Source organism: Neodiprion pinetum, chromosome 2, assembly GCF_021155775.2.
Source record: "Neodiprion pinetum isolate iyNeoPine1 chromosome 2, iyNeoPine1.2, whole genome shotgun sequence".
Classification (NCBI taxonomy): Eukaryota; Metazoa; Arthropoda; class Insecta; order Hymenoptera; family Diprionidae; genus Neodiprion; species Neodiprion pinetum.
In genome coordinates this window covers 11,070,328-11,082,662 of record NC_060233.1, presented here as the reverse complement: position 1 = coordinate 11,082,662, position 12,335 = coordinate 11,070,328, and the positions used below count along the sequence as shown (strand labels likewise).

Sequence of the window (12,335 nt, the reverse complement as noted above, 5' to 3'; positions counted from 1 at the left end):
GTTCGAATACACGTAGAATTAGCCAAAGGAAGCTTCCAGGTCACACAAAGTTGAAATAAATCCGATTATACGTGGCTGTGGTCGGTGTTTAATTATTAATAGCTGCATTTATCGAACACCGAACATTTTTCCCTGTGTAATTCATGCGGAAATATTTATCGGATTATTTTCTGAAAACTTTTTTAGGTCACACCGAAGAACCGTGAAATATTCTATTGAAAGTCCGATAGACTTTTTCATTTCTATACCCATCTCGACAGATTATCGAAATTCGAATATTGTATACGAAGATTATAATCATCACAGATTATGTGGAGATTTTTCACACTTTTGTAGAATTTCACCAGACATTTGAAAGACAAAAATGAACCTTTAATATAAAAAGTCCAAAGTAAATATAAGAGTTTGTCAGAAGATTTTGCGCAACTTTTCTTGGAAGAAAAATAAAGACCGTTTCCAACTTTGATCTGAAATAATTCTTCTCTAATTTTTCTGAAAAGCGTAAAAAAATTTTCTCCTTAAATTTCAGTGAAAAAAAAAAAAAAAAAAAAAAACAACCCCCAAGAATGTGTCAAAGTTTTCCACAAAATCTTTGCGACTGTACTCTGTCCTTGACATTGAAATTTGAAGATTTTTTCACTATCGCGTGATTCAATGTAATAAAAAGTTCCGTGGTTTTTAAAGAATATTTTTCGTTTTTTAGAATAATTTAGTAAATATTCGAAGAGAAATGAATTAGAAACACATTTTTCTACCTGTAGTTTCTACTCGTGAGTTTGAACAGCGATACTCACGTGGAACCTCATTGAATAGTTTCTGGTCGCTTATACTGGGTCAAGTTAAGGGTAAACTTGTTTCCCAAGGGCTCTTAACGATATGCCAACATGCGTACCTGTTGTGTGACGTATATGCCTGCATGCTTCAGTTATATTTGAGGAGCGTTGTCCTACTTTATTACTTCGCCGCGAGCTTGAACTTTGCTGCACGTCGTCTGTTGTCACAGATTTCCGAAACGAGGATACTGCCGAATTGTTCATGAAATCCTCAATTTTATTAAATTTGATTAGCTACAAGAAAAATCAAATAATAACAGCCATAACAATAATCCTAGCCTTCCGACAAGCAACATTCAAATATCCTTCAAATAATTCCACACGTATTTATTAAGGGATCATCCCAATGTAATGGTTCGAAAAATAGTTGATTTATCGATTTTTTGTCATCATTGAAATACGCTAATTAGTCTGATTTTTTTTTGTATGTCTAATCAATGCAGTCGTGAAGAACAGAAAATAAATTTTTTAACCTACATTTTTTACTTTACATTTTTTTGTTACGATGAGAAAATATCTTGAAATTAAGATTTGTTCCAAAAATATCATGAAAACCTTGTAAAAACGTCTTCCAGATTTCGAATGAAAAAGTTTTGAGAAACATTTCGAGAAACGATGTATAAGATTAAGAAAGTTGCTATTTTCTGTAAGTTTTTTAAAATACTCCGGCCGATTTCTGAATATTTTATTTTTTTTTTTTTGATCCAGTCGACTCGCACGTAAAATAATCAGAATATTATATCTAAAAAAATATTCAGAATTAGTAAGACTTTTCGTCAAGTATCGTGTTCAAATTTTTTGGTACTATTCAAAATTTGGTTAAAAAAATATTATAAAATACTTTGTTCAAAATCCTATAAGAATTATGTCCAGCTGTTTATTTTTTTTTTTTTTTTACATTGTTCAAAGTAAACTTCAAAATCTATCTTTGCAAAAACGATAGAAAAGTGACGTAGCGGTACTTAATAACAGTAGTAAAATGTATGTGATTTTGGAGAGAAGTTAACAGGAAATCGATAAAAAGGAATATGGCGAGTATAACGACTAATTGATTCTCGATGGCGATGGGAGGGGAAAAAAAATCTGTGTGTTTCATGCGCGGGGCTGCAGGTTGATTACACAATTAGTCTCGGGGCATTCATATTGTCGTTTGACGAAGATGTATCGCTGTCAAAGTCAGCCGGGTGATTTTGTCGATAATATTAGAAATTCCATTCAATCAACCCGTAATATCGGGTTTCACAGTTCCGCGGTCTTGATGAATACAATCCACCCTGAAAAACTGCGTCAAAATATCGCGCTGTGTGAAAAAACGAAATTTTTTTTCGGAATTCCTGCGATTTTAAATTAAATCGGAAGCAAAATCAACGTAAAATTAAGCCGCGTGATTTTACTCGTACGAAAAATAGCGTTTGAACCGCCAATATTCGGAGCATTCCATTCCAACTCACAGAAATTTTTACCTCGCCATTTTTAATCTCGATTCAATTTCTTTCAGCCGGTAGTAATACTTTTAAAAATCATGATTTTTTTTCTCTCGTTTTTTCGTGCAATGGCTTTTGAATCATGAATAATAAAACATTTTTCGTAGCTTCAAGTTTTTTCTTAAATTTTGGACTAATTCTCAAGTATTTCAATTTTCCTTCCGATCATTTTAATATCGGTTTCACAATAGGATCGTAATTTCTTCACCGATATTTTGCATTTGGAAAATTTTTGTTTTGCTAGAATCGTTAAGCATTCGAACGTTTCTGGGATCTTCGGAAATATTCAAATTTTATTATAAATATAAAAATTAATTCTCTGTTTTTTCAAATCGATTTTCAGGCTTTTGGAAATATGTATTTATTTAGATTCAATTTCATCCTGCTTATCATTCTAAAACACTTTCTGTAAAGTCGAAAATATTCTAAAATTTTTACCATATTTTCAAATCTACAGAATATACTGTTTCACCTTTATCATAAATTATGCAAAGTATCGCAAAGAAAAAAACAAACAAGAAAAACAAATCAATTAATCGTGAAACCGATCTTGAAGTAATTGATAAAACAAATCATGTTCTTATAAGTTCTTTCGAGGATTTCAAAAAAGATCAAACTAAAAATTTTTCTTGAATATACTCATAAATCAACAATTGTAGCATGAAAAAATTCGGTGTTTTAGAACCGCTTCCATGACCCAAAAAAGTTTTACATCCAATCAGAAGCGGTTAGGTAAAAACCTGATGGATAGATGGAAATACGATTATAGCTTATTAACCTGTTTCAACTAAAGAAATTTTTGCCAATGGAGTAATAATAATAATAATAATAATAATAATAATAATAATAACAACAATAATAATAATAATAATAATAATAATAATAATAATAACAACAATAATAATAATTCCTAGGCGAAAACTGCGAAAAAAAAAACAACAAAAAACCTTGCGTATCTAATTAATTCCACCGACAATTCAGGTATAAAAATTGGTTCGCCGGTATTTTCGGAAAATAGTCGCCTGCGGGTCGGTCTTAAAAAGTTTACGTCAGTTCCACGCGCCCATTTCGGTGTAAACGCCCCTGTAAGCCGCGAAAAAGGAGGAATTAGTAGTACCTGGTTCGTTTTATGGTTCACCCTAAATTACATCGAGCCCTTAGTTACGCTAAAGCGACTAGCAAGTCGTTACCCAGCGCTAATAGCCCAAGGAAAATACATACACACCCGTAAAATTCATGGGCTCAATGTCTGGTCTTGTCCAATATGAAGGGCCGCACGACAAAGTTTTCCTATTCGTTGGAGAAACTCAATTTCTTTAGATAACGAAAATGAATTAAAATTTTCGCAAACGCGAAAGGAATTCTTCGAAAAATTGTAAGCTTGTAGGATTTGGTAAACGAAACTGAATCGGGAAAAGGGAAATAATTTTTTCTTTTAATTCAGCTGAATAAATCTGACGAGATTTCTGAAAGAATATTTTTGATAAAACTGAAATTATGAATATCTTTCACAGATATTTTCATAAATTATCGAACAATTTTCATAGAAAAATTTGCCGAAATTTATTTCCTGCATCGAAATTGAGACGTTTGTACAGAATAACTGGAAGTTATTGGAATTCGTCAGAAGTTCTACAGGAAAATTGACAAAATGTTATAATTCTTATTCTGTGTAGATTCGTAGAATTTTTAGACATTGCCGAAAGTCACTTTTGCCTAGGCTTAAACTCGTGTACTTAGTAATCCTACCTTTACCGACCGAGTAAACTCAGACTTTTTCTTCCTATATTAAACAAACAAACAAACTTAGCATCTTTTATTTACGAAATTATTGTAATTTCTAGTTCTCGTCTAGCGACCTCAGTATTGCATGAAAACAGTCTCACAATGGCTCATTTTACTCCTCGTTCTTTCCGAATTTGCGTGAAATATCTAAGCTCTGCTCTTTTGCAGCCCCCAAAGCGCGGAAAATGTGGGAATAGTAACGCGTGCCTAAAAACCACAAATTCTTTTGGCGATTTTCGGGATATCGGTAACTTTTCTGAATACGTTAATTCAATATTATAAGAAGAAGAAGGGCGAGTTTGCTCGGTCGGTAAGGGTAGGACTACTGTATGATCTTAAATCGAAAAAACCGATTTTTGGTAAAAACAGTGCTTGAGCACTTTTGTTGCGCGGCCCTTCACACGAGCTTACCGACTTTGCACTATACCCTTCTGTTTTTTGGGGTCAAAATGGCGGTGGCTCTGCCATATTTCCCTCGGGCTTCTTCGCGCTGCATCCCTAGATTATATGATTAATGCCATACGGCCTACCGAGTCTGTGTCCCGAAGCGATTATCGCATTTCCGATCGAAGATCGTTTCCTGGAGATTATAATTAATTCACACGGGCCATTCTTTGCCGAGTCGACCAGGTTTTTAGGGAAATTTTTTCAGTTACTGTACTCTTATGCCTATTTACGAAATATTTATTTTCGTACATCAAAAGAGAAACAAATACTGAAAAAATTTACAAAAAAAAAAAATCAATCGAGGGAACGAATCGAAAGTAGGTACCTTGAGAATTAAAAACTGGATGGAACTATGAGAAATTGTCAATATTCGTGACGCGCAAACAATTACATAAAAAAAAAAAAAAAAAAAAAAAAAAAAAAACGAAGATAAAAAGAAAATTTACAGGACTCGTTGTTGGCCCTTAAAATTTCAAAGTTACGGCACTTTCAAATGTAACAGAGTCATCATTAAAAATTTTTGAAACGTCCGATTTATTGAAAATAAAATTACAGTTTGGCCTAACCTAGAAAATTTGTATAACTCCTTTAGTTCTTAAACTTGATGGCAAGATTTTTTTTTTTTTCTCATCTTGCCTCACTCTTTATGTCAACTTTAAATACAAATAAAATGTCAGGTTTTCTGTCAAGGATTCTAGAGAACCTTGACTTCTACTAGGTTGTCCTTTAAGCGAGAGACTTTTTTTCGAAACATTTACGATTCGATTAAGTACGAAATGAAGAAACCGGAGCCACTGACAATAATCGAAATCCGGATGTATAAACGATATAATATATTTCTACGACGTGATATAATTTATTTGAAAGACGGGGAAAAAGGAGACGGATTCGGGCTCGTAACTGTCAAATGATAAAACATGTATCTCTGCCCTTTGGAAGGTGATTCTTAGAGGTATAGACACAATACAACCTCGCCGACAATGGAAGCTAACGGATATTGCTTCCTCCGTTCCTCCGTTAGCCTTGCGCGAGGCATCAAAATAAAATATGCTCACCCCTGAAAGAGGAGAAGAGAGGAGGCGAACTCACGTCCCGGTAATACTTTGATTCAGCAACTTTCTCATTTTTTTTTTTCCCTTTTCTCTTCATTTCTTTTACTCTTTCTTCTGTTTTTTTTTACTCCTCCTCCTTCGTATCTACCTCCCTCGTCCCTCTTCGAGGCATGATATGAAATCCAACAATATGGCACGCTGATACGACGCTCGGTTATGTTGGAGATCAAATTTTCGTCTAGCAGCACCGCCACAGAATCACTTCAGTGTCAAGGGTATTCAATACGTCAAAAAATGTACCACGGCTTGCCGAATTTCTAACAAATCACTTGTCACAATACTGCGGTTGAAACAAATTTTCAGTGCAGTTTATCTAGCGATCGTTTCTGAGCTGACATTTTTTCAGCGCATGAGATTCCTTCTCGCAGAATAATCTGTCGGAATTTGAAAAATACCCTTACTTATAATACACATATATTCGTATATTGGAATTTAGAAATTTTTTTTCCCAAACATCATTTCCAGATACGTACACGTTCTTTGTTCCTGTTACGATGTCTAATTGTTAAAACAAATCTACCACGATTTTTTTTTTTTTTTTTTTCAAATTTCAACGAATCTGTGAGGCAGTTTGGCGAAAATATCTACGTACATCGTTTTAAATTCAAAGGCCTGAAAATACAGATTTGATTGCATGTTTTTTCTTTTTTTTTTTTTGATTCATGCCATTTACCGTCACACCGAGAAAGCAAGCATCGACTATCAATACCAGTATACCTATTCAGAAGTTTATCTATTCTGCGCTTTGAACGAGAACGAACCGAATGTATGAAACTTCCCGTCGTGGTCGTAATATGCTGGTGACAGCGGTGGGATATGACATATTCTGGCAGTAAAGCTTCGTGGTTTCCCCTCAGATAGGAGTCAAAATAAAATAAAAACTATATCAAATATCGTTCGGCTGGATCAATCGCTCACCTTTTCTGCGGATCATGAAAACAGCACAAAAACGTGAAAGATCTGTTTGACGTGGAATTCACGAATATGTTTAACTAGAAATCGTGTTTGACTCTCTACCCTTCATTTTACATCACGTCGAATAGTCATGAGAGTTTCGAGTGAATCCAGGCAAACTTTGCATCGTCTGAAAAGCAATGAAAAAGTGCATGTTTTCAATAAAAAAAAATCATCGATGTCCATTCATATCGCTTGTATAGTTGAAGCAATGATAACAAAAACTCGGTTTTGGAATACCTGTAAATATCGGTTTTTGTGAGAAAAAGTAATGATAATAGACGCACAGATGAATTAACATTTTTTGGGGCAAAAATAAAAAATCTGGTTTAAATTTTTCAAAGAACGACGTATAATTTTTTCATTCATTCGAATTTTTGGTCCTGATCTTCCTGGGTGATTTGATGCAAAGTCGGATCATGTAGTGTAAAATTTCTCGAATATATTTGAAAAATGAGCCCAAACACTTCAGGATCGGATCAAACAATTTAGAGTTCAATTATTTTAATCGTTTTAATTATGAAACTTTACTGAAATTACTGATACCTTAGCTTCTGTTATTCGGGTTTGTTTATATCTATTTCGTTAAAATAAGTTAGAGTTTTATCTAGCGGTTTTATCTCTAATCCTGACTTCATGAGTCGAAACGATTCACGAATTCAAGCTCTTAAAGTACAATTTCATCCTGAAAATTGCCCAAAGAATCGGATCCTTGTTATTCTGAGCTGCCAGTCAGCAGGAAGAATTTGCGACGAAAACACGCCCGGATCTTTTATAACAACGGATCTTTGCTTTTTCAGGGCACATTGTACGGATGTTTTCACACACGCGGAGACAATTTGCGGAAAACAATCCGTGCAATGTTTTCCTGGGATGAGGAGGATGCGATAAGATGTTTGTTTTTCGTGAGACACGCGAGTCGCGGGCACCGCGGTAAACCGTCTCTAAATGAAAGGATATATTCCGCACGGGTTTGGGGGATAAACGAGGCTCTGGGAAAAGTAGGCCAACTTGCAATATCAGCGAGGGGTTGAAGACATCAAATTTAACGTCCACCACCGCTTATACAATTGGCATCCGAATTCTACGTTTATCTCTATGCTGATCTCGGCGTTTATAAAATTTCCAACCACCTCGTCGTTTCTTTTCCAGCATCCCCCGAATTCCGGCCTCGCGTTACCGAAATTATTGTCACGTAATTACAGCGGAAAAAAAACCTGTATTTGTATTGTTAAATAAACATAAAGGTAAGAAATCTTGTAAAACCTCAATAAATTTTTACCGTCAGTTGATAAAAACGCTTTCTGCATTTCGAAAACATCCAACCGCGTCGTCGTTTCTTTTCCAGTATCCCCCGAATTTTAACCCCGCGTTACCGGAAGTACTGTCACGTAATTAAAGATACGGAGATTTAGCCGGGCAGAGTCGCACATCGAATTTACCGATATGCGTTCGGCGCGCCATCTACCGGCAGTAGATAAGTGGCGTGTTGGCGCGCAAAGTTTGAAAGCAAGTTCTCAAGCAGCCTGTATTTCACTGCTTGAGATTTAACGTTATTCTTCTTTCATCGACCGTCCAAGTTTTCGGCGAAAACTGGTAAGACTCCGGAGAATATTTGTACTCGCGGTGTGCAGAATTCAAAGTAGCGCCTTGAAAGCCATCAATATTTATCCATTTCGATCCTTCACTCTTCGAGTGTGCCACGGCACTCGAACCTCTTTTGTCGACGAGACGATGTCATCTCACTCGAGACGAGAGATTGCCTCGTATACATGACGGTGCCGATCAGCTATGCATATTTGCGCGGGAAACGAGACCGTGATTAAATTGAATCCTCGCACTTGATACTCTCCGAATGGATTCGAAAATCGAATGCAATATGCCTGTTTTAATCGTGATCGAACATCCTATTCCTCTTCGTATCGCTCTGAAGAAATCTGACTTGAAGACGAACGTTTCCAATCTTTTCCGAAAAAACGTTATTCTCGATTTTTCTGAAGCAGACCACTCCGCATGGCCTTGAATTTTTTTTTCTTCGCCTTGACAAAACTTTTTATTATTTGTAATGAAAATTTATTTATTCCGATAATTTCTAGGCGATTTTAAGAAACTCTAAAAAGTTTTCGAAGAGAACTCGTAATGTTTTGGGACTTCATTCTCTTCTGAAAAATTCATCAGATTTTCGATGGAAATTCAACGATATTAGAAAACGATCAAATTTATTTTACTGCCATAAAACTAGTGAAACTAGAATTATGAAAAGTTTTTTAACAGAAGTTTTCAAGGAACATCGTTATTTTTCGAGTACAAATCTGCCTCGATTAATTTTCCGCATCGAAACTGAGATATTTTTTTATTAAATTTCTTTCAACTTATTAGAACTTGTTGGAAGTTTTTCAGAAACCTCAAAAAAAAAAATGCACGTTCCGATTATACCCGTAGAAATTTCTGAATGTTTTTGGAATTAATTATTTTCCGAAAACTGATGCCAATTCTTTTTTTCATTCCAGGCTCACAACAGGCTGGTCGCTGATCTCGACGCTAATAGAATGGAGGTTGTGGAGACGCAGAGTTTTGCTACTGAGGTTTCCTCGGCTCTTGCAAAACTCAAGGAAAAAGACGTGCGCATTATTTTGGGAAACTTTGACGAGGTCTGGGCGAGAAGGATATTCTGCGAAGCTCACAAGTGGGTTTAATTTCAACATATTTGGTTAGACTTGATCATTTCATCATTAATTCACCCTTGAATATCCGGTGGTAAAAATTTGTCTGAAAAGTTCCTGATTCACGAAAATTTTCACATACCTCCGGGAATTTTTCGGTGAAATCTTCAGAGAGTTTTTATGGTATTGCAAGAAAAAAAAATATCTCGCTTCGATAGCTTGAATACTACTCGATGAAATGCCTTTTTCGTCGGCGTTCTTTGAATATTTCAAATAGCTTTCAAGTCCGATTTTCCACAATAATAAGAGCTTTCATTCCACCGTTAAAAAATTTAAATTTACTCTCAAGCAAGAAACTTCGATTCTGACGATAATAAAATATGCACTTAAAAATCGGAATACCTACATGTGTGTATACATGGTTTAAAAAGAAAAGGAATTCTTCCAAAAACGACTGAAGCTTTTTATCGTACACGTCTGCATCTTACATCGAAGCGCACAAACGGATCGTGTGAAATATTCGAAAGGCGGGAATTCATCGTGTTAAAAAATCCAAGATTCTCGAAATTTCATTAAATGGGTAATTTTTCCTCGAAAGGTAAAATATGGGTGACAGAGAATTACCCATCCGCGTATCCGTATCCGAGCTCAATATAAAGTCGCGTTTTACAAGGGGGGAAAAAAGTTTGCGAACGGGGGTGCTAAAAGAAAAATGGCGGGCCGTCCCAACGTCTAATATATCTTACGACTTTGTTTTTGCCTCATGCGAAACGCAGGTTCGGGATGTACGGCAGGAAATATCAATGGGTCATAATGGGCACCTATGCCGAAGAGTGGTGGCTCAGGCCGGGCGGCGGATGCGCGCCATCCGAGCTTGCGGAAGCTCTACACGCCGCCATTTTGACCGATCTGCTTCCTCTCTCGACGGAACAGCAAATCACCGTATCCGGCATTGTGAGTATCATATACATATATATATATATATATATATATATATATCGTTTGCAGGATAATTTTCCTTTGTGAAAAAGAATCGCAGAAATTTTTGTATCTGTTTTAAAAAATCTTCTCATAAACACAAGTAATGATTTCAAACACAAGAAACATTTCACATGCCAAAAAATTCTATTTTATATCTCTGTAGAAAATTCTAAGATTATTTCAATTTGTTGAAAAATTTTCAAAAAAATTTACAAACCGATGTGAAATTACATTGTGAACAAATTTGTAAAAGTTTCGAAAAGGTTTTATTGATCACTTTCGATATGGTTGGTCGAAAAATTGTATTCCGTCAGACGAAGTATTCAAAAGAACAACGACAACCGTTAAAGTCCAAATAACAATGCTCTGTAAAGTTTTCACTTTGAATAAGAAAATTTTCAAAGTCTGCGATGATAGGTAAAAGTTTTTTTTAATAATAATATCTCCTCTAAATATCTGATCGTAAAAGTGTTCGACTTGTTCGGAAAGTATACGGAGCGGAGTACAAATACGAGACGTAATTGGTTCGGTTTATAAGACTCTGTCAGAGTTTTGAGAATCTTACAGATATATGTTAGCGAGTAATCAGAAATACTTATCCAACCGAAATGATATTGAGATTCATGATTACTGTGGATTGAGATAAAAAATGCAAATTACAATCAGGCTGCCTGAGGTGAGGAAATTCTACGGAGGATTAATATCCATCAGAAAATCCTCTGAATCTATCTCGGAATTCGAAAAAGTCTTAAAACTTATCAATCAATTCCCTATTTTACAGTAAGTTGAAAAGACGTAAATTGACAAAAAAAAAAAAAAAAGAAAAAACCGTATTATGTTTAAAAATTCAATTTTTTCAAACGTAAAGCGATTCCCAATGTTCGAAATTTTTCATGACGCATACAAGCAATAGTATTTCAATCCGATTTTGACACGCTCCATTCATTGTGTAAATAATAGTTCAGAACGATTGGAATAAATCATCGCCCTCTGTGTCTCTCCGTTTTATACATCGGTTGTGTTATGTAAAATATTATATGCATGTGCGTTTCACCGTGCGTAAGATTTTCCCCTACTATCGGAAAGATAATACATCACTGCCAGCTGTTGGTAACATTCTACGTTTGAAAGGAGAAAAATTTTTCTTCAAAAACGAAATTATAACAATATATAATAGCAAATTCGGAACCGGAATTCAGCGAATTCAGGATTTATCAATACTGTTAAAATTTAAAATAATGCATAAAGTAATGAGATTTTTAAGTTAGTTAATCGGGATATAGAAACGTATAAAAATAGATCTCTGTTGGTAATTAATAATGGTCGAATTGTAAAATATATGTCGGTGAACCGAATTATCACTTTCAAGATTAAATACCTGAATAGTAACATTTTCATCCTCTAGTTTTTTACAGCGTTGCAAAACCTGCAGATCTGGATATCCTAACCTCTTTATCACAAAAAAATTGTCCTCAATTTTCCAATAAAGTTGATAAGCTTTCGATAATTTATCCAATCAATTGTTTTTTTCTAGAAACATTTTTATTTCCGAATATCCGGAATCGAAAGCAATTCTCATATCTAAAAAATCCTATCTCACTCTTTTTTTCATCATTTTCATTACATCGATGGCCTGGTTTGAAATTTTTCCATCTTGAGAACAAACTCAAGAACTGTGACGTATTGAAATGTACATTTTGTTTTTATCGAAATCCATTTCGTGACTGTCCTAAACTTGAGGATAAAAATTGTGTCGGTATCAGACCGAAGCAAACCCCAATTGTTAGATCATTACGGTTATTCCTCGGAGTAAATAAGCGATAAGTTTCGGCCCGAAAACGCGAAGTCGATAACCGTGAAACAATTGGAGGCTTGACCTCGCCATCTTGAATTTCTCGTGTCGATCCGATTAATTGAAGGAAAGAGATCGAGAAACAATTGACGATTTGACCCACCGACCTTTCCCTGAGCAGCCGCAATTCCCACGTGATACCAAAGAATTCGCCCTTCGATTTCTCCTCAAACTCACCTCCTCACGGATGCTGAACAAGGAAAGTCACAAAGAGAGAAAGAAAG

General features: G+C 35.2%; 1 protein-coding gene across 4 annotated transcripts in view; it reads left to right on the top strand.

The window, feature by feature from the left end:
- GABA-B-R2 (gamma-aminobutyric acid type B receptor subunit 2) overlaps positions 1-12,335 on the top strand; it is a 187,492-nt gene that overhangs the window by 144,892 nt on the left and 30,265 nt on the right. For all 4 annotated transcript variants that reach the window (XM_046609721.2, XM_046609720.2, XM_046609718.2 and 1 more), the window contains exons 4-5: positions 9,126-9,301; positions 10,055-10,232. In XM_046609721.2, the coding sequence (XP_046465677.1) occupies positions 9,126-9,301; positions 10,055-10,232 (354 nt within the window). The remainder of the gene's footprint in view (positions 1-9,125; positions 9,302-10,054; positions 10,233-12,335) is intronic.